Here is a 25873-nt window from a genome sequence, read left to right as displayed (position 1 = left end):
TCCTCCTCTCCCTTCCGGTCTCCCTCTCCCTCCTCCTCTCCCTCTCTGCTACCTTGCCGTGAGAAGGTAGGGCTGAAGCTGGTCGCCTACATCCAAAAGCATGGCCACGGCAACTGGCGCGCCCTCCCCAAGCAAGCAGGTTCCTTCCCCTCTCCCTTCCCAATCGCTCCCCCTCTCCCTTCCCGATCGCTCCCCCTCTTCCTTCAAAATCGCTCCCCCTCTCCTTCCCGTCTCCCTTCCCAATCGCTCCCCCTCTCCCTTCCCCTCTCCACTCTCCGGCCTCTCCCTCGTCGCAGGCGGGCCGGGCCTAATTTTTGGTAGCCAGGCCCGGTACCCGGCCCAGCCCGGCCCGACAATGTTATCGGGCCGGGCTTCAGGCCCGACGGGCCGACCCGGGCCGGGTCTTAGCGGGCCGGCCCGGCCCGGCCCGGCCTGATGCCCCTACTTCATATCAGTCGTATAATGCATCTATTGGATGGCCATGCGACTTCCTCTAGAGTTCTGATCGGTCTCCTCTTTGGCAAGGACTTCACGAGACCCTTTGAGTAGGGCTGTTCATGGGCCGAGTTCAAGCCAAGCTGAGCCAGTTCACTTCAAGTCGCAAAAGGAGACTCCACAAGACCCCGTGACTTGAGTGGCCCTTATACACGGTGCAGCTCTGTAGCCTTCAGCCATGGCCTTCGCCACTTTCAACAACACATAGACTTGTAGTCGGGCCCGATAAAGGGTCGTGCTATGATGCTAAGCCAAACAGCAGTCTCGGGACAGTAAAAGCTCAAAAGTTAGCTTAGATATCTGCTGAAATATCAATCATTCTACTGTCAATTGAAGCTGTGTTTAGACATAAATTCATGTTCATAATTCTCTATATATGACGCAACATTGGCCAGATTATGGATGCCGCATTCTGCTTTCGGTTGCATTTAACTTTTGAAAGAATAAAGGAACAGGGTAGAGAAGCCTGATTGAAACAATGTCAATTTCTGTCAATAGTGCCCCAAAGAAGCATTGCAAAGTCTAGTCATCAGTTCAAATTCTCATAAGCACCATTCCTCTGGACAGCAAAGGATGCACGTATAGTAGTCTAGTTGACAGTATACCACTGAACCTGAGATCATGAAAAAGAAAATCATGAAAAAGAAAGAGGGGGCTTTGGCCTATCTGGAGTATCTCTCTCAATTTTCGTAAAAAATCCTCTGCCATTATTTTCATTTTTCTTTATGTAATTTGGCTAACAGGAGTAATCCCCAGTGACCTTTGTTTAAAAAAAATGGTTCCGTGCAAACAGGGCAGACAGAAACAACTTGTGGGTTTAGTTTGCAAGTTCATTTTCTAATTCACGCTCCAGATTTCAAAGCAAAACAAAAACGCAACATTTTAATATCAAAACAAAAAACTCCCTTGTCAGAAAGCAAGGAAATCATGGACGATTTTTACAAAAAATGGATAATAAATAAGCAAAAAAAAAAGATTATTTTCCCTAGATTCTTTCCCCTTCTGCAAATATATAATCAACTCAAAGGAAAAAAAAAACCTATGGACGGCTCAAAAAGAGTTGGCACAAATTCCAAAAAGTCACTCTTTGCTCAATGCGATAGGTGTACAAACCTGAGATTCATGAGGCACAACCAAGGGGATTCATTGCCAACTCCCAAGAGGGTCAGAGCATGGGCTTCTTTAGAACTCGTTTTAGACAGCATTTTAAGACCATGGCCCTTGACAAAGGACAGTCGTTTAGAAAGCATTTTAAGATTATTGTCACTGACAAAAAACATGACAGCAGCCTACGAGACTATGACAGTAAAACTGGCCAACAAATAGTTCTTCATTTTGAAGATAGGCATGAATTGGCTTCCCGTCTTTGGATCATTTGATCCGATCAAAAAATAATCGGCCAGAAATTTAATAGCTTTGGTTTAAATCAACCACGTGACTACAATCGAGACAGTGATTTTTACCGTTCCTCATTTTGCTTATATATAATACAAGAAACAAAATACGGATGACAAACAACCTACACACTTAAAATAAAAGGAACAGTTATAAACAACCGTTTTGATACCATGATGGGAAACAACCTACTATGGCTTAGCTTCACCCATCTGGAGGAAATTTCTCCATTTTCAACAAGAGATTCTCCAAATATGGGGAGATAATTCTGTAGTGAGACCCATAAAACAGCATGAATATGTCCATCACCCGTTTTATGACATCCATGGCAGATGCACTGTCATCCATGGTCAAATGAAGTGTAGCCAGCTTCATAAACTCATTTGCAACAGCAATGTGGTTAGAAGCATAAAGATTCTCAACAACCTGCAATATGGAGCACAGCAAACGAATAATCTTAGATCTTTGTATTAGGAAACTAAGAATTGTGTCAAAATGAAAGTTTGACGAACACAAGAACTTTAGGACCATCAAAATTCATAACAATCAATTGCACCAAATTATTCCAAATCATCATGGGGCGTGAAGGAAATCGGGAATCAGATCCCATATAAAACATGAAAGTGGATGCATTAAAAATATCATAGTTATCATAGGCACTATCTTGTTTCCCCTATCAATTTTGGCAGACTTTCCAACCTCTTGCAGTGCAGGTTCATAATGCGGCAGAATATTTTAACCATGGAAGCTTGTGACAAGAAACATCCAGCACTACGTGAATTTCAAAGAGTTCATTCACGGCCCCCCAAAAAAATGAGGCTAATTTAGGACTGGAAGCTTGAGGTAACTTGATATTCTACTTTTAACCTAAGAATCATAAGTTAAGGGCATGCAAGCACAATCGGGAGTTACCCTCTGGTCAGCAGTGGAGGTTAAGGGCTGTGGGCTTTCAGGAGTAGGTTTGTAGTTGCACCCGCACACCCCCCACCTCTATCTCTCTCTTTCTTTTCACACCAACAAATCTGGATTTCCAGTCCAGATTTAATATAAAGTGAGTCGAGAAATTTCTGAATTGAGATTACTTATTTAAAGTCCTTTTAGTTCTTTACCAGACTTCTGCTATTTCAGTTTCCTTCTATTCTGGGTCTCTTTCATGGACTATTTGCTCTTTTATGTGTTTGCAGTAAGACGTGAAGGATATGTCAAATAGTATGAATGTGGGTACAAAATATGACAAAGGTACAAGGAGTACCAATAGTAATTCAACAAAATATAGGTTCAGGGATGTAAATTATTGTAATAGTTAAAATAAAAAACTAAAATTATGTGCAGCAAATACTGGACTCTCGAATGTTGACTGCATACTAACATCGGCATGACACGGGCATGGCAAGTTGCTAGCATTATGTGCACAGGAGGAAATTACAGTGCAACAGTATGTTGTTCTGGTCTTCTGGATAAAGATAACACAGGGTTTTTACATAGAAAAGATTCGCTGCTCAAGAATTCAGGTCTTGTCTGTTAGAATTTATAATGTAAGTATACATACATGTTTTTGTATCTACTATCATATATCTTGAACTCCTAGCAGTTTGATGTATGATTTGTATATATAAATGTATGTGTGTATGCATAGGACTTTTTGTATTTATTTTGTCTTTATTTTTCATGCCTTTTTCTAAACCTTTTTCTTTTCCTTTTTTTATTAAGAAAGGAAGTAGCTGTTGGGAGTTCCCAACGGCTAGAAATCTAGCCGTTGGGAGCCCCAACAGCCACTTCCTCTTCCTCTTTTCTTCCTCCTTTCTTATATACTTCCTCTATAAATAGGGCACTTGAGACCTTTGTTCTTTTAAGGCTTTTTGGCCTCTCTTGTGTATTCTTCTCTTGAGATTAATATATTTGGTATCTTCTCCTCAAGTTTGAGGTTTGGCTTTGCATTATCTATTGAAGTTGTTGGGATCTTCAAGAGTGTATCTCTTGAAGCATTTGTATTCTCGAATTTGGGCTGATTTACATGGTATCAGAGCCAGGTTGTGGCTCTTTGTCGTGCTGTTTTTTTTCAAGACTTGAAGATTCAGCTATTACTCTTTCTTTGGAGCTGTGAAGCACTCCAAGTGTTCGATGTATTGTCGGCTGTGATTTAACACAAACACAAGAGGGTTTTGTTTGCTGACCTCTTTTGGTGATATTTGTGACGGGATCAAGCTTCCTTGAGGTGAAGATTGAAGCAGTTTTTGGCACATCAAAAGCTTCTTTTTTTTTGTGGCTGTTTTTCATCCTAGCACTACCTCAACGTCTCCTCTACAAGGTACACATTATGGATGAAAGAAATTCTTCTACTCCTCTCCCTAAACTTACTTCATCAAACTATGTTTCTTGGGCAAAAACTATGGAACATTTCATTAGAAGTAAAGGCTTATGGGGACTTGTTGATGGATCTAAAAGTGAACCTCAATTAGTCCTAACCAAAACCATAGATGGTAAAGCCCAAGAACTAGATGGAGTAGAAAAAGACAAGGTCATGAGTGAATACGAGAGAAAATGGGAAGAGTGGAAGATAGGACATCACAAGATTATCACTTGGATTATTGCTTGTGTTGATACTACAACTATGGGCCAAATAGCAAAACATAATTTTGCTCATGATGCTTGGGATTTCCTCAAGAAAACCCACACTATGAAAGATGTGGCTTACATGTGCAATCTTCAAATGAAGATTGCAAGTCTCCAATAAGGGGATAAGTCCATTAAGCAATACGTTGGAGAAATGGAGCAATTATGGGACGAACTTGCCCTATTTGAACCCGAATGGTATGATCTAAGAGACATTGGAGTGAGGGAAAAACAAATCCAAAGGAAAAAATTTTATAAATTCATTCTTGGTCTTAGACCGGAATATGATGGAGTCAAAACTTCCTTGCTTCATAGACATAAGGTGCCATCTATGAATGAAGCCATAGCCGAGCTTCAAATGGAGGAGAATAGACTCAATTTTTGTAAAGAAAAGAGTGAAAGTGTTCTTGCTACTTCAAGACCCGGCGCTCATATGAGAACTTATAGACCGCCTCATTTTAATCGAAATTATGAGAATAATGGCAACAAGAAGATTATATGTTTCCATTGTCAAGAAGAAGGACACACTAAACCTAGGTGTCCTAAATTGAGGAGATTTGACAAAAAGACAAGTGTGGCTGGGACAATGTATGAAGAAAGCAATCGATTTGACCTAGACAAGCTTATTGATGCTCTTCAACCACTACTCAAAGGGAAAGGGACTTCTCCAACTTCCGGAGCAACGATAGCATCTACATCTTCAAGTAAGTACTCTTGGATTCTTGATTCTGGAGCTTCTTTTCATATGACCCCTTGTAGTTCATTACTTACCGAATGCACTAAGGAGGAATCGTGCCCTTTTGTTAAAACCGCCGATGGAACTCCTCTTGAAATCAGATGTGTTGGGAATATTGATCAAAAATTTGATTCAAAAGTTTTCAAAATACCAAAAGTTAGATTCATTCCCAAACTTAACTTAAATCTCTTGTCGGTTTCTCAAATAACAAATCATGGATGTCATATTGTCTTCTCACAAAATAAATTTTTGATACAGGACCATCTTTCCAAGAAGACGATTGGGAAAGGTTCTAGGAAAGATGATCTCTACTATGTTGATTATTTGGATCTTTCCAACCCAACTTGCAATGTAGTCAAGAAGAGTGACATCCAAATTTGGCATCAAAGACTTGGACATTCAAGTTTAGGAAAAATGTCTTGTATCCCTTTTCTGGAAGAGAAATGTAAAGAAATGATCTCATGTGATGATTGTATTAAAGCCAAAATTAAGGCTTTACCTTTTGGAAATAGAAATTTTGTTGCAAAAGCACCTTTTGAATTAGTGCATTCGGATGTATGGGGTCCCGCTCCTATTATGTCTAAAGGTGGTTTACTTTATTATGTCATTTTTGTAGATGATTACTCTCGTTATGCTTGGGTTTACTTTCTTAAACGCAAATCGGAAGTCTTTTTGAATTTCAAAAACTTTTACAACATGATCAAAACTCAATTTGATGCAAACCTTAAAATTTTTAGAAATGATTCCGGAGGAGAATTCATTTCCAATGATTTCGAAGAATTCCTAAAGGAAAAGGGAGTTATACACCAAAAGTCTTGTCCCAAAACCCCCCAACAAAACGGAATCGCCGAAAGAAAACATAGACATATTCTTGAAACCACAAGAGCTCTCCTTATATCAAAAAATGTTCCAAAAAATTTTTGGGCTGAAGCAATTCTTACATCCATTTACTTGATTAATAGAATGCCCTCTAAAATTTTAGAAAATATTTCACCTTTTCAAAAACTTTTTAATTTGGAGCCAATTTATAAAAGATTCAAAGTCTTTGGTTGCAAATGTTACATTTTAAATGACAAAAATGATAAACTTTCATCTAGGGCTATTCAATGTGTCTTTATTGGCTATTCCGAAACTCAAAAAGGATATAGATGCTATGATATTGAAAAAGATAAGGTCTATGTTTCTAGAAATGTGATTTTTTTAGAAGAAGAAAATGGCTTTAATGAAAATAAACCCAAGCATGAAGATGACTATTCCTTTTTATTGATAAATGATGATGATGATTATGAAGATGATGTTTTGCATTCTTCATATGATGATGCTCTAAATGAGGTTGATAGCACTTCTTTTAATAGACCACCAAGAGAAGTTATAGTTTATAAGAGAAGGTCTCAACAAAACATCCAAGAGTCTCAACCTACTCTTAGGAGATCTCAAAGAGATATTCATCCACCTCAAAAATTTGTCTCCTACGAGTCCTTTTCCCCAAAACATAGAGCTTGCTTATTAGCTATTCACTCTCTTGATGAACCTTCATCCTATGTTGAAGCCAAAACTAACCCACTTTGGGTTGAAGCCATGAACAATGAACTTAAAGCCCTTGATGATAATAAAACTTGGGACATTGTGTCTCTTCCTATCGGGAAAAAGACAATAGGATGTAGGTGGGTTTACAAAATCAAAACTAGAAGTGATGGATCTATTGAAAGGTATAAAGCTAGACTTGTTGCCAAAGGATATGCCCAAGAATATGGGATTGATTACGAAGAAACTTTTGCCCCTGTCGCTCGTATGACTTCTGTTAGAGCTCTTATTGCTGTTGCTTCTATTAAACAATGGTCCATATATCAATTGGATGTCAAAAATGCTTTTTTGAATGGTTACTTAAATGAGGAGGTATACATGGACTCACCCCCTGGGCTAGATGTACCTAAAGGCAAAGTTCTTTATCTCAGAAAGGCATTGTATGGTTTGAAACAAGCTCCAAAAGCTTTGTTTGATATGTTTAGCAATGTTATGTTTAAACAAGGTTTTAAATCATGTTTTTCTGACACAGCTATGTTTGTTAAAAACACAACTATAGGTACAATTGTGTTGCTTTTATATGTAGATGATATGATTATTACAGGTAATGATGCCAACGGAATTATGCAGGTAAAGACTTTCCTTAAGAATGAATTTGAAATGACTGATTTGGGTAAACTAACATATTTCCTTGGTATTGAAGTTGCTTATAGTAGAAGAGGATACTTGCTCTCACAAATGAAGTTTGCCAATAACATTATAAGCAGATCAGGAATCACTGATGACAAGGTAGTGGACACTCCTGAAGCTTTAGGAGTAAAGATGAAGATTGATGATGGAGAAATTCTAGAAAATCCCACCCCCTTTCGTCAATTGGTGGGAGCTCTCACATATTTATCCATCACAAGGCCTGACATATCACATGCTGTACATGTTATAAGTCAGTTTCAACAAAGACCCACTTCATTACACATGGGAGCTGCATTGAGGATTGTTCGATATGTCAAACACACTATCACTAAGGGACTTTTTCTATCCTCCTCATCAAACTTGAATATGATTGCTTATACTGATGCTGATTGGGGTGGAGATCCTAATAATAGGCATTCCACCACCGGTTTTTGTGTTTTTCTAGGTGACTCTCTCATTTCATGGAGATGCAAAAAACAACATAAAGTCTCTTTATCTTCAACTGAAGCAGAGTATCGTGCAATGGCTACCACCACCATGGAGATTGTATGGTTGAAAAGCTTATTGAAGGACATTGGAATTGACCTCAATGAAGCCACCAAGCTCTGCTGCGACAACAAAAGTGCCATCTATATTGCTAGCAATCACACTTTTCATGAAAGGACAAAACATATTGAAATGGATTGTCACTATGTGAGAGAGGAATATCTTAGCCGAACAATTGATCTATCTTTTGTCCCTTCTGAATATCAACTTGAAGATTTCTTCACCAAAGCACTGGCTTCCGCAAGATTCCAGTTTCTTCTTGGCAAACTTTCGGTGATTACACCGTAAGTTTGAGGGGGGGTGTTAGAATTTATAATGTAAGTATACATACATGTTTTTGTATCTACTATCATATATCTTGAACTCCTAGCAGTTTGATGTATGATTTGTATATATAAATGTATGTGTGTATGCATAGGACTTTTTGTATTTATTTTGTCTTTATTTTTCATGCCTTTTTCTAAACCTTTTTCTTTTCCTTTTTTTATTAAGAAAGGAAGTAGCTGTTGGGAGTTCCCAACGGCTAGAAATCTAGCCGTTGGGAGCCCCAACAGCCACTTCCTCTTCCTCTTTTCTTCCTCCTTTCTTATATACTTCCTCTATAAATAGGGCACTTGGGACCTTTGTTCTTTTAAGGCTTTTTGGCCTCTCTTGTGTATTCTTCTCTTGAGATTAATATATTTGGTATCTTCTCCTCAAGTTTGAGGTTTGGCTTTGCATTATCTATTGAAGTTGTTGGGATCTTCAAGAGTGTATCTCTTGAAGCATTTGTATTCTCGAATTTGGGCTGATTTACAATCTTTTTTGCTCACTTGAGCATGGACAGACACCAAATTAGCAGCTCAGACATGCAAAGACACACACAGGAGCACGTGTATGAAAACCCTAACATGCACATCCATGTGCATCCAAGAATATGCGAAGTCATGTAAGCAGTCATGCACATGGCACACCCATTACTATGCTCATGCACAAGCACGTGTAATGCATGTGCACACAAAATATATGCATACATAAGTGTATATCCACTAGCAGAAACAGATCTGCAGCCACACATCCTTTCGTAATCCCAAAAAAGAATGTCATTATAATAGGAAAAAAATTAAAAAGTATACCTTTATTGAAGCTTTACAGTGTGGAAGAGCAGCTTCAGGCTTCCCCATTGAGCAAAATGCCTCTGCAATATGATCCTCTGCCTGCAAAACACACACACTTGATTACAATATTAATTATCTAAAATAGAATTTTCACGTGTTTTGCATTTTTCTCACCTGTTTTCTATTAATTTTGCATATTTTTTTGTGGAATTTTGTACACACACACACACACACACACACACACACACATATATATATATATATATATATATATATATATATATATATTTTGTCAACCCCATATGCATAAATTTGAAAATTGTGCGTCCATACCCACTCCCCCAGTACCTGTACCCATACTCATACCAGTATCTGTGTGACTTAGGTGTGTGTGTGTTAAGAGAGAGTATTCTTGCAAAATATTTTCTGCACTAGATTGCAGCAGCTGCCAAGCTGCAGCTCAGGTTTCTTTTTCTGGGGACTACCTACAAAATATTATTTCATGTCTGGAAACCTAGCAGATTAGCAAGGAATTCAAACTCTACAGATTTTATTTTCTTATCAGATAAAATCCTATCTATACATCCCAAAAAAATAATTCTTATGAAAAGCATTTAGGCATCTAATAACATCCATGCACCATCACAGATGAGTTCCACCCAGTGCATTTCTCTCTTTCTCGGTGATGTAGTTCTCATCTGATGTAACAGCAGCAAGGTAAGTGATCAAACCTGTGCCACGTCCTTGCTGTAAGGATGCATTGTTGATCTCAGTGTTCCAAGGGACTTCAGAGCTTCAGTAATCATCTCCATTGTAACTTTGGTTGAAACAGTCATCCTCTGCAATCTACATTCAATTTTTCAATGTAGAGAAAGGTTTGGTTTGACTAAGTCATTCTCAAAATCAGACTCTAGTTACAAGAAACGAAAAGAATCCACAACATGCAATCTGTACTACGACAATCACATTTACTTCCTAGTCCTTGTAAACTTTGCAGTGATATTGCGACTACAGCAAAGTTTTAAAAAGCCAAATTTTGGAGCACGCAATCTACAAAACATCAAACAAACCCCTGTAATCATCAGGGTCATCGCTATACCAGTTTGATCCACTTCCGGCATCCTCCTCAGGAAATCCACCACATTGATTCCTGAATCCCTCTCGGGGAGTCCACCACATTGATTCTTTGAGAGACAATGGCACCCAAGGAAACTGTTGTTTTAACAATGACTCATCATTGCTTAGTTGTTGCCATGAAAATTCTCGAACATGGTTTTCTGAGTGCAGACAGTACTCCTATTCCTTCCTCCAAAGAGCAAGGGAGGCTGAGGGGTTCTGGAAATCTCTATTAGAATATCTGTAAATACCTGTATTGATATTATGTTTATGTATATATACTCTGTTATTCATACATGTCTAACACATTTCTGAATATGGATATATATATATATATCACACACACACACGCGCGCATGTATATAGGTTGTTATGGTATTTTTCCTATTTCATTTTGTATTTGTTTGCTTGTTGAGAGAAATAATGAAGTTCCTATTAGTGGTTATTAGAATTTTAGAAAAGTCGAGAGAGTGCTCTTTTTCAATTTCTTTTATTTTGTAGACTTATATGCAATTAGTCTTCCTGACCCTCTAATCTCTACTTAAGAGAGATTAGGTTAAATCTAATGGTTACTTTTTTTAGTCTTCTTTTGGTGCAGCCACAGCCTGATTGCCTTTGACCAGGCTGGAGCTAGCCAACGGCTAGTTGCTGGCTCCCGTCTTCTTCTAGTTCTCCTTTCCTTTTTATTCTATGACTCCTATAAAATTATAAATGTGTTCTATCAGTTGTAAATATGCTGTTTAAACAACCTTGTCTGCTATTCAATAAAGGTTTTATTTGTATATTGATATCTAGGCTTTTCTGCCTTTGTAAGGAGCTTGTGGCTATTTTCAAACAGCCTTCTTGTCATGGTATCAGAGCTTTGCCTCTGAATTTTTGGAGTTTTCCTTTTTTGTGTTCATACAACATGTGAGGGCTCAATAACTCGTGTTGATGCTGTTTCTTGGTTGGAATAAAGCTCATTTCTTTGAACCAATCGGCTATTATTCTTCTGAAAATCAAGTAAGCAGAACTTGTTTACTGTGCTGCTACAAATCAGATTAATTTACTGCTGCCCTGCTGGTTCAAACTTTTGTGTGCGTCCTAGTTGTGGAGAAGCTAGTAAAACTGATTCTCTAGATGTCTCAATCTATGGAAGACTCTAAAAATTTCATGGATCACAGGATTTATATGGGTCCGTTTAAACTAGATGGATCCAACAACACACTTTTGGCAAAATGTCTCGAAATGCATATCAAAGGCAAGCATCTTTGGGGCTTCATTACAGGCACCTCTATTCAACCCTCTTCAATTGATTAAAATTGACAATGGTGTAGAAAAGGCTTTAGAGGGGAATGAGACAAAAAATGCAGTGAATGACTATTATAAAAATCTACATGATCATGAAGAGAAAAATGCAAGGATTAAAGAATGGAGATATAGTAATATTGACTCTCGAATTGTTCAAAACCTTACATATTATGAGAAAGCTAGTGAAGCATGAGAATAACTTAAGAAGATGTACACCTAAAAAGGATATGGCCTGAAAATACCTTCCAATACAAAATGCTTAAAGTATTACTCAAACACACAAGAACGAGAGAAACTACCTCATCGAAATCTATGTCATAAAGACTCTTCAAATAGGGAGCAGCACCGCATCAACACCATACGTGTGCAGGTACAGAAGCAACGGATGGCTCCAACATCCACCCGAGCTTGGTCAACATGTGTCAGGTGGTGCTTGGTGTTAGAAATTAAGGCCTAGACATCATGTAAGTATACATATATATATTTTTCATATGTACTATCATACATTTAATTTCATGTATGATTTGTATATATAAATATATATATATATATGTGTGTATGCATAGGTGTTTATGTAGTTTATTTTATGTACCCTTTTTTATTTCTTTTTCCCTTTTTCTGTTTTTACCTTTTTTTATTGTAAAAGGGGAACTAGCTGTTGGACCAGCTTCCAACGGCTAGATTTCTAGCCGTTGGAGCTGGCCCAACAGCCAACTCCTCCCTTCTTTCCTCCTTTTTTTGCTCTATAAATAAGGGACTGCTGTCCCTTGTTTTGGTTAAGGCTTTTAGGCCTCTCTTGTGTATTCTTCTCTTGAGATTAATATATTTGGTATCTTCTCCTCAAGTTCGAGGTTTGGCTTTGTATTATCTATTGAAGTTGTTGGGATCTTCAAGAGTGTATCTCTTGAAACATTTGCATTCTCAAGATCGGGCCTGATTTACATGGTATCAGAGCCTCGTTTTGGCTCTTTGTCTTGTTGACTTTCAAGCTTGAAGATTCAGTTATTTCTCTTCCTTTGGAGCTGTGAAGCACTCCAAGTGTTCGATATATTGTTGGCTGAGATTTGACACAAGAAGGTGCTGTTATTTTGCTGGCCTCTTTTGGTGATATTTGCGACGGGATAAAGCTTTCTTGGTGGGGAAAATTGTGGCAGTCCTTAGCACGTCAAAAGCTTCTATTTTTGTGGCTGTTTTTTCATCCTAGCACTACCTCAACATCTCTTCTACAAGGTACACATTATGGATGAAAGAACTTCTTCTACTCCTCTCCCTAAACTTACTTCATCAAATTATGTCTCTTCAGCAAAAACTATGGAATATTTTATTAGAAGTAAAGGCCTATGGGGACTTGTTGATGGGTCTAAAAGTGAACTTCAATTAGTCCTCACCAAAACCATAGATGGTAAAGCCCAAGAACTAGATGGAGTTGAAAAAGACAAGGTTATGAATGAATATGAGAGAAGATGGGAAGAGTGGAAGATAGGACACCACAAGATTATCACTTGGATTATTGCTTGTGTTGATACTACAACCATGGGCCAAATAGCAAAACATAATTTTGCTCATGAAGCTTGGGAATTCCTCAAGAAAACCCACACTATGAAGGATGTGGCTTACATGTGCAATCTTCAAATGAAGATTGCAGTCTTCAACAAAGGGATAAGTCCATTAAAGAATACGTTGGAGAAATGGAGCAATTATGGGACGAACTTGCTCTATTTGAACCTGAATGGTATGATCCAAGAGACATTGGAGTTAGAGAAAAACAAATCCAACGGGAGAAATTTTATAAATTCATTCTTGGTCTTAAATCGGAATATGATGGAGTCAAAACTTCCTTGCTCCATAGGCATAAAGTACCATCTATGAATGAAGCCATAGCGGAACTTCAAATGGAGGAGAATAGACTCAATTTTTCCAAAGAAAAGAGTGCTCATATGAGAACTTATAGGCCTCCTCACTTTAATCGAAACTATGAGAATAACAATAATGGCAACAAGAAGATCATATGTTTTCATTGTCAAGAAGAAGGACATACTAAACTTAGATGTCCTAAATTGACGAGATTTGATAAAAAGACAAGTGTGGCTGGGACAATGTATGAAGAAAGCAATCGATTTGACCTAGACAAGCTTGTAAGTGCCCTCCAACCAAAGTTGATGCTCTTCAACCGCTTTTCAAAGGAGGAGGGACTTCTCCAATCTCCGGAGCAACGGTGGCATCTACATCATCAAGTAAGTACTCTTGGATTCTTGATTCCGGAGCTTCATTTCATATGACCCCTTGTAGTTCTTTACTTACCGAATGCACTAAGGAAGAATCGTGCCCATTTGTTAAAACCGCCGATGGAACTCCTCTTGAAATCAAATGTGTTGGGAATATTGATCAAAATTTTAATTCAAAAGTTTTTAAAATACCAAAAGTTAGATTTATTCTCAAACTTAACTTAAATCTCTTGTCGGTTTCTCAAATAACAAATCATGGATGTGATATTGTCTTCTCACAAAATAAATTTTTGATACAGGACCATCTTTCCAAGAAGACGATTGGAGAAGGTTCTAGGAAAAATGATCTCTACTATGTTCATTATTTGGATCTTTCCAACCCTACTTGCAATGTAGTCAAGAAGAGTGACATTCAAATTTGGCATCAAAGACTTGGGCATTTAAGTTTAGGAAAAATGTCTTATATCCTATTTTTGGAAGAGAAATGTAAAGAAATGATCTCTTGTGATGATTGTATTAAAGCCAAAATTAAGGCTTTACCTTTTGGAAATAGATATTTTATTGCAAAAGTACCTTTTGAATTAGTGCATTCGGATGTATGGGGTCCTGCTCCTATTATGTCTAAAGGCGGTTTGCTTTATTATGTCATTTTTGTGGATGATTACTCTCGATATGCTTGGGTTTACTTTCTTAAACGCAAATCGGAAGCCTTTATGAATTTCAAAAACTTTTACAACATGATCAAAACACAATTTGACGCAAACCTTAAAATTTTTAGAAGTGATTCCGGGAGAGAATTTATTTCCAATGAATTTGAAGAATTCCTAAAGGAAAAAGGAATTATACACCAAAAGTCTTGTCCCAAGACTCCCCAACAAAACGGAGTCGCCGAAAGAAAACATAGACATATTCTTGAAACAACAAGAGCTCTTCTTATATCAAAAAATGTTCCAAAAAATTTTTGGGCTGAAGCGATTTTAACATCCATTTACTTGATTAATAGAATGCCCTCTAAAGTTTTAGAAAACATTTCACCTTTTCAAAAACTTTTTAATTTGGAGCCAATTTATAAAATATTCAAAGTTTTTGGTTGCAAATGTTACATTCTAAATGACAAAAATGACAAACTTTCATCTAGAGCTATTCAATGTGTCTTTATTGGCTATTCCGAAACTCAAAAAGGATATAGATGCTATGATATTGAAAAAGATAAGGTGTATGTTTCAAGAAATGTGATATTTTTAGAAGAAGAAAATGGCTTTAATGAAAATAAACCCAAGCATGAAGATGACTATTCCTTTTTATTGATAAATGATGATGATGATTATGAAGATGATGTTTTGCATTCTTCATATGATGATGCTCTAAATGAGGTTGATAGCACTTCTTTTAATAGACCACCAAGAGAAGTTATAGTTTATAAGAGAAGGTCTCAACAAAACATCCAAGAGTCTCAACCTACTCTTAGGAGATCTCAAAGAGATATTCATCCACCTCAAAAATTTGTCTCCTACGAGTCCTTTTCCCCAAAACATAGAGCTTGCTTATTAGCTATTCACTCTCTTGATGAACCTTCATCCTATCTTGAAGCTAAAGCTAACCCACATTGGATTGAAGCCATGAACAATGAACTTAAAGCCCTTGAAAACAATAAAACTTGGGGCATTGTGTCTCTTCCTATCGGGAAAAAGACAATAGGATATAGGTGGGTTTACAAAATCAAGACTAGAAGTGACGGATCACTTGAAAGGTATAAAGCTAGACTAGTTGCCAAAGGATATGCCCTGTTAGAACTCTTATTGTTGTTGTTTCAATTAAACAATGGTCCATATATCAATTGGATGTCAAAAATGCTTTTTTGAATGGTTACTTAACTGAGGAGGTATACATGGACTCACCCCCTGGGCTTGATTTACCTCAAGGAAAAGTTCTTTATCTTAGAAAGGCACTATATGGTTTGAAACAAGCTCCAAAAGCTGGTTCGACATGTTTAGCAATGTTATGTTTAAACAAGGTTTTAAATCATGTTATTCTGACCCTGCTATGTTTGTTAAAAATACTGCTATAGGTATAATTGTGTTACTTTTATATGTAGATGATATGATTATTACAGGTGATGATGCCAATGGAATTATGCAGGTAAAGGATTTTCTAAAGAATGAATTTGAAATGACTGATTTGGGTAAACTAACTGCTTGGTGCATCCTCATCCTGTTCTGTTCCAAATTTTTCCCTTTTTTTCTTCTTTCTCTTTCTTTCCTATTACCTTTTTTATCTCTCTCTTTCTTTCCTTCCCATTTTTCCTCATTTCTCTCTCCCTTTTTCAGACGTTTTAAGTCATTGGTGCTCTCTCGCTCTCTTTCTCTGTCTCCTGTCCTTGTAAAAGGACTACACCTGGTCGTCCTTTTTAAAGGATGACCAGCTTGTCATTCTTTTGAGGATGATAGGGTCTACCAATATTTGAAAAAAAGAAAAAAAAATTACTTTATTCAACATAAAGTTATAAAAATGAACTAAAATGACCTTGCTATAAATTTGATTTTTTTTAAAAAAAAGCATAAGATATATAATATTATATATTATATATATGTTCTTGCCGCACCCACAGCCACATTTTTCAAAATGCTCCCACCCACACCTGCACCCATGTGACATAGATTGAAATATCTAATGTTTGGAATGAGCTTAATCAATTAGAAATGTCAAGAGATTAAGAGGGAATAAATAGAAGAATTGAGATCTTTTGCAATTTTTGTAAAGCCTAAGACCCGATTTTGAGCAAACTAATGATGCTTTACTATCTTGCCTCTTTACTGCCCATTCATGAAATACTTGTGGAGTTAAGTGCAGAAGAGAGGAGACAATGTTGGGCAAGCCATAAGCAAACAGGAACATAGGGTTCTCTTGGCAAAACAAGAAGAGAAGATTCTTGTAACTTCTAGGCCCCCAAATCGTAGCGAGCATTACAAAACTCCTCAGTTCAACACTAAAATCAAAACAAAGGAGAATGTAAGGTTATTTGACGTTTTTTCCAAGGGCATATAACGCCTCAATGTGCTAAACTCAAAAAAAAAGGAAGAAAAAAGAAAACAAAACAAAAATGGAGGATTGCAAGAGTGGATGATTTCCTTATCGGAGTGGAGTACAATATGAGCATGTAAGCACTTCTAAGAAGGTCGCTCATGTGCAGGATGAAGTTCAAAAATCTTGCAACCATATCCTCTACGTTGAATCAATTAATATCATCTCTGTTAAACAAGAAAAGTTTTATGTTTTAGGAGGTTCTTTGTAATATTAAAGAGTTATAAGATCTCTTTAATATTTTTCTTATTTTCCATTGAGTTATTTTGTAAATCCCTTTTTACCCTAATCTCTTTTATAAGAGAGATGAGGGTTATCGTAAGGAAAGGTTCTCAAGGTTCAATCTCACGGCAGCTTCTCTCTCTCACTCTCTTCTTCTCCGCTGCAACATGGTATCAGAGCTACGGACGTGACTGGAGACTTGAAGCACACAGCCAGCGCGCGGACGTGACGCACACCATCGGCGATCCTCCGTCTCCTTTCAGGCTTGATCTCTTCTACTTCCTCCGTCTTCTTTCTCCTTCATCTCTCGCCTGTTCTAGTTGCTGTTTTCCAGCAACGGAACAGTGTGGAGGAGTCTATTCACGTTAGGACAGATGCGTGAATAGACTCCAGCCGTGGATTTTTCAGAAGTATATATAGTATTGCAGCTGTGTGGGAGTCTGCGCTGATTAATCGCCTATGGTTTGATATGTTATATGATCAACGCAGCCAAGTGGAGGACTGCTATCTATGACGTCTATGGCAAGTTTATGTTGATTGTTTTATTTGCTGTCATTATTCATGATCTGTGAAGGATAAACTGTGGTACAACAGCGTTAGATGCATAAATAGATAAGTCGTTGGTCAGCGCAAACAATACAAACAGTGGGGATTCGTTTTCAGTTGTGGGCTTGCTGGTAGCAGCGTTTTTCTGTCTTCAGATTGCAGTCTTCTTTGTTGTGGTATTGCTGTCAACAGTTGGACAGCAGGTTGATTGTTTCTGCGCATCTAACGTTGCCGTGTGGGACGTCGGTTCTTGTTGATCAGTTTCTTTCTCAATAGAAATATATATATATATATATATATATATATATATATATATATATTCTCTCGCTATTGGTGGTTGATCTCTTGTGGACAGATTTATGATGGCTGAAAGTAATAAATCTGATTTTTCTCATGAAGTTAAAAGTGGAGGAAATCCATTTTCGTATGGTTCTACTGTAAAGTTAGATGGATCTAACTATGAGATTTGGTCTCGTGTGTTTATGATGTCTGTGATTGGACATCAAAAGGAGCATGTTATAGAAGAAAACGAACCTGTTGAAAAGAGTGGAAAATATAGTTCATGGAAGGGAGATAATAATATTGTCATGTCATGGATCATGAATAGTGTGCAACCCCAAATTGCATCAACTATTGCATACTACACCTCGGCTAAGCAAATGTGGGATTTCTTGAAACAGACTTACTCGAATGACAGGAATATTAGCAAAATATTGCAGGTAGAGGAGGAACTACTTAATCTGCAACAAGGTGACCAAAGTCTTGCTCAGTACTTCGCTTCCCTTAAGTCCATCTCTGAGCGACTTAAAGCATTACGTCCTCCATGTCCAACATGTTATAAGACCCATGGTGAACAGTCTATGGTTGCGAAATTCCTACAGGGTCTCTCCTCTGAATATGCAGTAGCAAAGGCTCAGATGCTGACTGGAGCAGAAATCCCTGATCTAGCTGAAGCCTACAACAGGCTTAGTCGTCTTGCTGTGACCCTCTCTTCACCTGCCAGTGATATCCATGCCTCTGCCTTAGCAGCTTCAGGAGGACGTGGACGCGGTTTATTCAGGGGAAGAGGCATGGGCCGTGGGTCAGGAGGAGGTCGGGGGAGATTTCAGTGCACTTATTGTGGGAAAATAGGTCATTTGGAAGACAGATGTTGGGATAAACATGGTCGTCCTACTGCAGCGCCATCCTTAGGCAGAAATGTTACATCAAAGCTAGGGAAGAACTCTTTACAGTCTTCTATTGGAGCGGCCCAAGCAGCGTCATCAGTAGTAGATGAGTCTTTATCTTCTTCTCAGTCTGAGACAATGACTGTGAGTATCAATAAGTCAGAGTATGAGGACTTTCTAGCACACAGATCTACTCAGCCATCGGCCTCCACAGTTATGACTGACAGCGCTATGTCTGTTGACACTATCTCACATGATACAGGTACTACTTGGATTATTGATTCTGGGGCATCGAGGCACTTTTGTAGTACGCCTTCTATGTTTACTGTGCTACACTCACTACCTCAGATACGTCATGTGAGACTTGCAGATGGTAGATTGTCACCCATTATGGGATATGGAGATATCAAGATCTCTCAATCTATGACTATTCCCAATGTGTTATATGCTCCTAAGTTTCCCACAAATTTGTTATCTGTCGGACAATTGGTTAATGATTTACATTGTCGTGTTACGTTTGACTCTGGTTTATGTTCATTTCAGGACTTGCCTACTGGGAAGACGATTGGTGGAGGCTATGAGAAAGGGGGCATCTACTTCCTGTCGGATCCCGTGGGTATTGCAGCATCATCGATCACATCGTTGTCCTCCTCGTTCCAGTGGCATCTCAGACTTGGTCATCCATCTGTCTCCAAGCTCCGTCATCTCCTTCCACATCTCTCCTTACCAGAGTCGTTCCAGTGTGAAGCTTGTCAACTTGGCAAACACACTCGTAGTAGTTATTCATCGAGTCTTAGTACGTCCAGTTGTGGACTATTTGATCTTCTTCATGTTGATGTGTGGGGTCCTAGCAGAGTTGCTAGTAGGTCAAGATTTCGTTATTTTCTTGTCATCGTAGATGATTATTCTCGAGTCACCTGGGTTTTCCTTTTGAAGGAAAGGTCTGAAGTCGTATGTACTCTCAAAAACCTTATTATTGAAATAAAGACCCAATTTGGTATTCTTGTTAAAAACATTCGCACTGATAATGCTCTTGAGTTTAAGGCATCTACCTTAATGAAGTTTTACTCAGATAATGGCATTTCTCCTCAGTTTACATGTCCCCATACTTCCCAGCAAAATGGAATAGTTGAGCGAAAACATCGTCAACTTTTAAATGTGGCTCGTTCCCTTATGCTTCATACTAATCTCCCTGCATATTTTTGGGGAGATGCTATTCTTACTGCTTGCTACTTAACCAATCGTTTACCATCATCCTCCATTGATAACCAGATCCCCATTAAACTTGTGCACCCACAAAGATCTTTGTTTCCAGTGGCTCCCAAAGTATTTGGTTGCACATGCTTTGTTCACATTCTTGGACCCACACGTGACAAATTGGGAGCCCAAGCCATTAAATGCATTTTCATTGGCTACTCCAGAAACCATAAAGGCTACAAATGCTTTGATCCCTTGACCCAAAAAGAGTATATCAGTGCGGATGTCACTTTCTTTGAGTCTCAACCTTATTATAGCCTCACTCCTATGTCTACTGAGATGCTACGGTCTCCAGACCCACTGCCTATTCCTCCTATTCCTTTGGAGTCGTTCCCTGTTGAATCTCCTTCGTCTGTTGTGTCCAAGTTTCGTGATCCACCGCTGGTCTACACACGTCGACAGGACCCTTCTCATAATCTTTTGCCAACCGTTTCTCAGGAGGTAAGTACATCTGAAGCGCATAGCCCTACTCATTCTGATCCTTGTCAAGACTTACCTATTGCTCTTCGCAAAGGCAGACGACAATGTACTTTACATCCTATATCTCATTTTGTGTCTACTGATGGGGTTAGTAAAAATATGCAACAATTCATTCATGCTTTGGCTGCTCATACAGTTCCTACGTGTCACCAGCAGGCCTTATTAGACACCCAATGGCGACGGGCTATGCAAGATGAGATGGATGCCTTAGTGCAGAGGGGCACTTGGGAACTTGTTGATCCTCCTCCTCGATGTGATATTGTTGGCTCAAAGTGGGTATTCACAGTTAAGTATAATTCTGATGGTTCTTTGGAACGATACAAAGCTCGATTGGTTGCTAAGGGCTACACGCAGACCTACGGTGTGGATTTCTTTGAGACCTTCTCTCCAGTTGCTCGGCTGGGAACCATTCGTCTTATTATTTCTGTGGCAGTCCACCATGACTGGCACATGTATCAACTGGATGTCAAAAACGCCTTTTTGTATGGTGATCTTGATGAGACTGTCTATATGCAACAACCACCGGGATTTGAACGACAGGGGGAGTGTGGAAAAGTGTGCAAGCTGAAGAAAGCTATTTATGGACTCAAACAGAGTCCTCGTGCGTGGTTTCACAAGTTTTCCGAGGTAGTCTCACAGTGTGGCTTTGTGAGATCTCCTCTTGATCATTCCTTGTTTATCAAGAAGGCTTCCCGAGGTATAACTATTCTCGTGGTTTATGTTGATGATATTATCCTGACAGGTGATTCTGATCAAGAAATTTCTGATGCAAAGTTGTTTCTTCAAAAACACTTTGTGACGAAAGATCTAGGTCCTCTACGATACTTCTTGGGAATAGAAGTTGCTCGCAATGGTGAGGGTGTTGTTCTCTCTCAACGGAAATATGTTCTTGATTTATTGCAGGACACAGGGATGCTAGGAGCTAAACCGGCAAATTTACCTATGAATCCACGTATACATCTTCATGATGACCAAACAGAATTAGTGGATTCTAGATCTTACAGATCCCTTATTGGAAAACTTCTCTATGTTACCGTGACAAGACCAGACATTAGTTTTGCAGTGGGAAAACTAAGTCAATTTATGGAAAAAACCAAGGAAAGTTCATTGGGATGCTGCTTTGATGGTGGTTAAATATCTGAAATCTTCTCCTGGCAAAGGCCTTTTGTTCACAAAAGGCAAGACTCTGGAAGTGGAAGCCTATAGTGATGCTGATTATGCTGGCTCAGTAGAGGACAGAAAATCTACCACAGGATTTTGTGTATTTGTGGGAGGAAACCTCATATCGTGGAGAAGCAAAAAACAAGGTGTGGTGTCAAGATCTAGTGCAGAATCCGAATACAGAGCTATGGCTCAAACAGCAGCAGAAATGACGTGGGCTAGATCCATGCTATCCAGCTTAAGTGTGTCAATCACACTTCCCATGAAGATGTATTGTGACAATCAAGCAGCCACACACATTGCAAACAATCCAGTTTTCCATGAAAGAACTAAACATATTGAGGTGGATTGCCATTACATTCGAGATCTCGTTCAAGCAGGAACCATTGCCACTGCTCATGTTCCTTCAGAAGATCAAGCTGCAGATATCTTCACCAAAGCTCTTCCTATTGGTGATTTCTCTAGATGTTGTGACAAGCTGAGCATGTTTAATATGTATGCTCCAGCTTGAGGGGGAGTGTTAAACAAGAAAAGTTTTATGTTTTAGGAGGTTCTTTGTAATATTAAAGAGTTATAAGATCTCTTTAATATTTTTCTTATTTTCCATTGAGTTATTTTGTAAATCCCTTTTTACCCTAATCTCTTTTATAAGAGAGATGAGGGTTATCGTAAGGAAAGGTTCTCAAGGTTCAATCTCACGGCAGCTTCTCTCTCTCACTCTCTTCTTCTCCGCTGCAACAATCTCTACAACCAATTCTCACGAAATCTTCTTCACATGCTCTTGCCTCATCTGCTTCCAATGGCACTTCTCAAGATAAGTGCTCTTGGCTTCTTGATTTCAATCTTTCAGTTCAAGATACCTAATATATCTCTTTTGTCTAACTATGAACAGAAAACACGTTTTTTTTGAAAAAAATGTGAAAAAAACACGATAAATTAAATGGCCGTTTAAAACTTAAAAAAACGTGTTTTCTTGAGGAAAAAGTTAAAAACGAAAAAAACGCATTTTTTAACGCATTTTTTCTCTTTTTCACTTTTTTCCACTTTTTTCATTTTTTTTCAGTTTTTTTAATGCCAAAACAGTTTTTTTTCATTTTCTATTTTTTATTTGTTGCAAATATACTTATCTTGTGATGTTTGTGTTATTAGTTTCTCACTTACTTCATTTTTTTCACATTTTTAGTTTTTTAAAATTTTTAAAAGTTTACCGTATTTTTCCCCTTTTTTTCAAGCCCGCCATATTATACCCGAGAAAAACCATGGCGTTTAAAACTCCAAGACGTTATTTGTGACTATACTTCAAACAACATCTAATGTCTATACTGCCAATGGGACCTCTTTGAAAGTTAAAGGCATTAGAATTACGAATGTGATTTCAATAAAAATCAAAAAATTATTTATTCCAAAAGTTAGCTATATACACAACTTAATTTCAAACTTTTTTAATTTTATCAAATCAGGGACAATGGTTATAATGTTTGTATTCTCATCAAATAAATGTTGGGTGCAGGATTGTTTGTCAGAGAAATTGATAGAAAAGGTTTTAAAAATGGAGACTTGTGTTATATGAACACTTTATGTGTCCCCAATAACATTTTTGTAATGCTGTCAAAAGAATTGATATAATGGGCATTCACCTTTACATACAACAGCCACCAATTCTCATATTGGAATGTGTGGTTTTCAGTGTTCTTTCTCTTCCTTCTCCAACTTCTTGATGCAAACAAATTTTGTTGACTTCTCACAATAGATGTGTAAGACTGTAAGTAGTCAAAATCAGAAGCAAGACACAGGTCATTTAAGACCATAAAAAGTCTAACTGGGACTAGATGGACCAACTCAGCCTAAGTCCATTAACCATAAGTAAATAAATACGAATATTTTATATGGAAATGATTATAGAAACATATATATGAATAAAAGAATGCATATAAATTTATAAGTCAGCAATTTAGTCAGTTGACCAAAGATAATGCTGACTAATTAACTAGTCTGACCAACTGATAACTGCTTTGAGACATAGGTTAGTCAATAATCAACGCAACAGGCTACTTGGACTAGTCAGGATTTTAACAATTAAGATCCTCATTGCATCTACATGCTAAGACTTATGAAGAGCACAAGACCCAATTTTTTTGGCATAGTAGCAATAAAATAAAAGATTGGACAAATATACCTTTCAAAATCTGTTTTGATTTTATTGGTTGAGATACTTGGGACAGCAAGGTCCCTGTACGACCCACAATTTAGACAACAGCCTGGATCAATTTGACATGCATTTTGTGATTCGTCGAACAACAGGCTTGCAACCTTGTTAATGGAAGCTCTCTTCTGCTTGCAGACCTACAAAACATACAGCCAATAATCAAATTTTTGAGAGCAACTAAAAGTGTTCTTATGAAAGCCTGTACTCTTAGCCAAACTTACAGGCAAACCAAGTTTCGACTGTGAAATCATTATGACCTTTTGTGCACAACTGTTTGAAAACTTCTCATATTTGACCACAGAACAGTGTAACACGGCCCCAAAACAATCAGATCTCACACATCTAAAAGCATGCAAAACCAGGTCAGAGAAATTCAATTGTGAGCAGCAGCGGCATTGACATATGAAGTTGTATCTGCTTGCCAATAACTGCTGCCTCTCCTGAAGATCCTGTTTGCCAAGCTGCAAACTAAATACCACATCAGTTTCTCAACTTGCAGAATTACAGATTGACAAAATGCTTGTTCTGATAACATATATTTAGACATTAAGCTGAAAAACCTTGATCCAGTTCAGTTGATCTATAAAATCATAAAAAAACATGATTGGGTGAAATATCATGATTACATCCTACTAATACATTCTTACAAATTTTTTACTTCAAGACGCCTGCTCTTACCAGTGTTTTAAACCTCTCCTTGACTCGGTTTTCTTGGTTCGACTCGGCCCCTACCAAGTCAACCCAATAGGGGGATTAGTTTTTTTTTTATTGAAAATTAACATGACTGGGCCATGATGAAGATTGCCTCGGCCATGACTGGGCTTGACTCAAACAAAACGGGGTTTGACTTGATTTGAAACTTAGATTGACTCTACCGAAATTCATTTGACTAGATGCAATCTGGTGATAAAATTTGTATTTTGTAATCAATGAGGTGATTGCTGTAACTAATAATTTATGACATGAATCTTCTAAAATTGTTGCAATATAAAAATTTACAATTATTGTTCAGTTATTAAATTTTCATATTGCAAATGAAAAGTTAATGATAATTAGGCTTAACTTCAAGTGTGGTTATCTATTTATGTCAATTTTTACTTTTACATAATATATACGTATATGTGGAGTTTGTTCACTATTGCATAGTTGTAAATGTTAAACGTATTGATTTTAAGACTTTTTTTCTTGACTTGTTTTTTTATTCACATATTGATTCTTGCTACTCAGTTTTTGTTAAAGCATGTAACTATAGAGTAGCAGCAACAACTTAATCACCCAATATCTTGTTTATCAAATGAGTAAAAATAATGTAGTTATTACGTGATGTGAGTTTGACTTACTTCTAAGTTATTACATGTACTAAGTCATTTTAAAACTTTTTATATTCATTCAAATCGAAGTCACCTGTGTGCGCCATTTAGGCACCCGCACCCACGTCGATGCGACATGGGTGCAGGTGCGGATGCGGATTCGCCTTGGACCCAGCCTGGGTGCAGCACCAGGTGAGTCCAGTATGGTCAGCCACACGGGTGTAAAAATGGTATGTTTTCAACACGCACCCCACTCGAGTCAATGCCGAGTCGGTGTGGTCAACGTGTGCCAAGGACAATTTTGTCTTTTTTTAATTTAAAATTTAAGCTTTATTGTTAACCTCACACATTGAGGGTTTAACCCTTTCACGCGTGAGAGTTCAAGTGCCGCCCACCTCCTTCAACCTCCCTCTGACTTTCGAGCTTTACTCTAATGATTTCTCCGGCGAAAATCTGAGTTTTCTGGTGCTTCTCCCTCCTTCATCGCCTTACGACGTCAGCTTTCGACGGTAGAAGAAATACATCAGCGACCGATGCCCGCGGTGAGCAGAGACTAGTGACCATGATTTTCGACCGGCGACGCTGATTTTACAAATTATTTGTGTTTTTTTTTTTGTTGCTTATGAATGTTCAATACTTAGTATCTTGTTTATTTTGTTATATTTTATCTTCTTTTGCTTCTTTACTACTTCGTTCAGTAGTTATAACTTATAATGT

At 37.9% G+C, this 25873-nt stretch overlaps 1 protein-coding gene across 2 annotated transcripts in view; it reads right to left on the bottom strand.

Annotated features, from left to right (window-relative positions):
* Positions 1–1865: 1865 nt before the first annotated feature.
* LOC116265681 (uncharacterized) overlaps positions 1866–25873 on the bottom strand; it is a 79637-nt gene continuing 55629 nt past the window's right edge. The window contains exons 10-14 of one of the 2 annotated variants that reach the window (XM_031646475.2): positions 24068–24307; positions 23817–23983; positions 9828–9942; positions 9115–9195; positions 1866–2316 (exon numbers count right to left, since the gene is read on the bottom strand). In XM_031646475.2, coding sequence (XP_031502335.1) covers positions 2095–2316; positions 9115–9195; positions 9828–9942; positions 23817–23983; positions 24068–24307 — 825 coding nt within the window. In that variant the 3' untranslated portion in view covers positions 1866–2094. The remainder of the gene's footprint in view (positions 2317–9114; positions 9196–9827; positions 9943–23816; positions 23984–24067; positions 24308–25873) is intronic. The other variant, XM_031646474.1, reaches the window with a different exon arrangement.

The sequence above is a fragment of the Nymphaea colorata genome, chromosome 12 (assembly GCF_008831285.2).
Source record: "Nymphaea colorata isolate Beijing-Zhang1983 chromosome 12, ASM883128v2, whole genome shotgun sequence".
Lineage (NCBI taxonomy): Eukaryota > Viridiplantae > Streptophyta > Magnoliopsida > Nymphaeales > Nymphaeaceae > Nymphaea > Nymphaea colorata.
The sequence above is the reverse complement of the archived record's forward strand: the minus strand, read 5'-3'. Positions and strand labels throughout refer to the sequence as shown.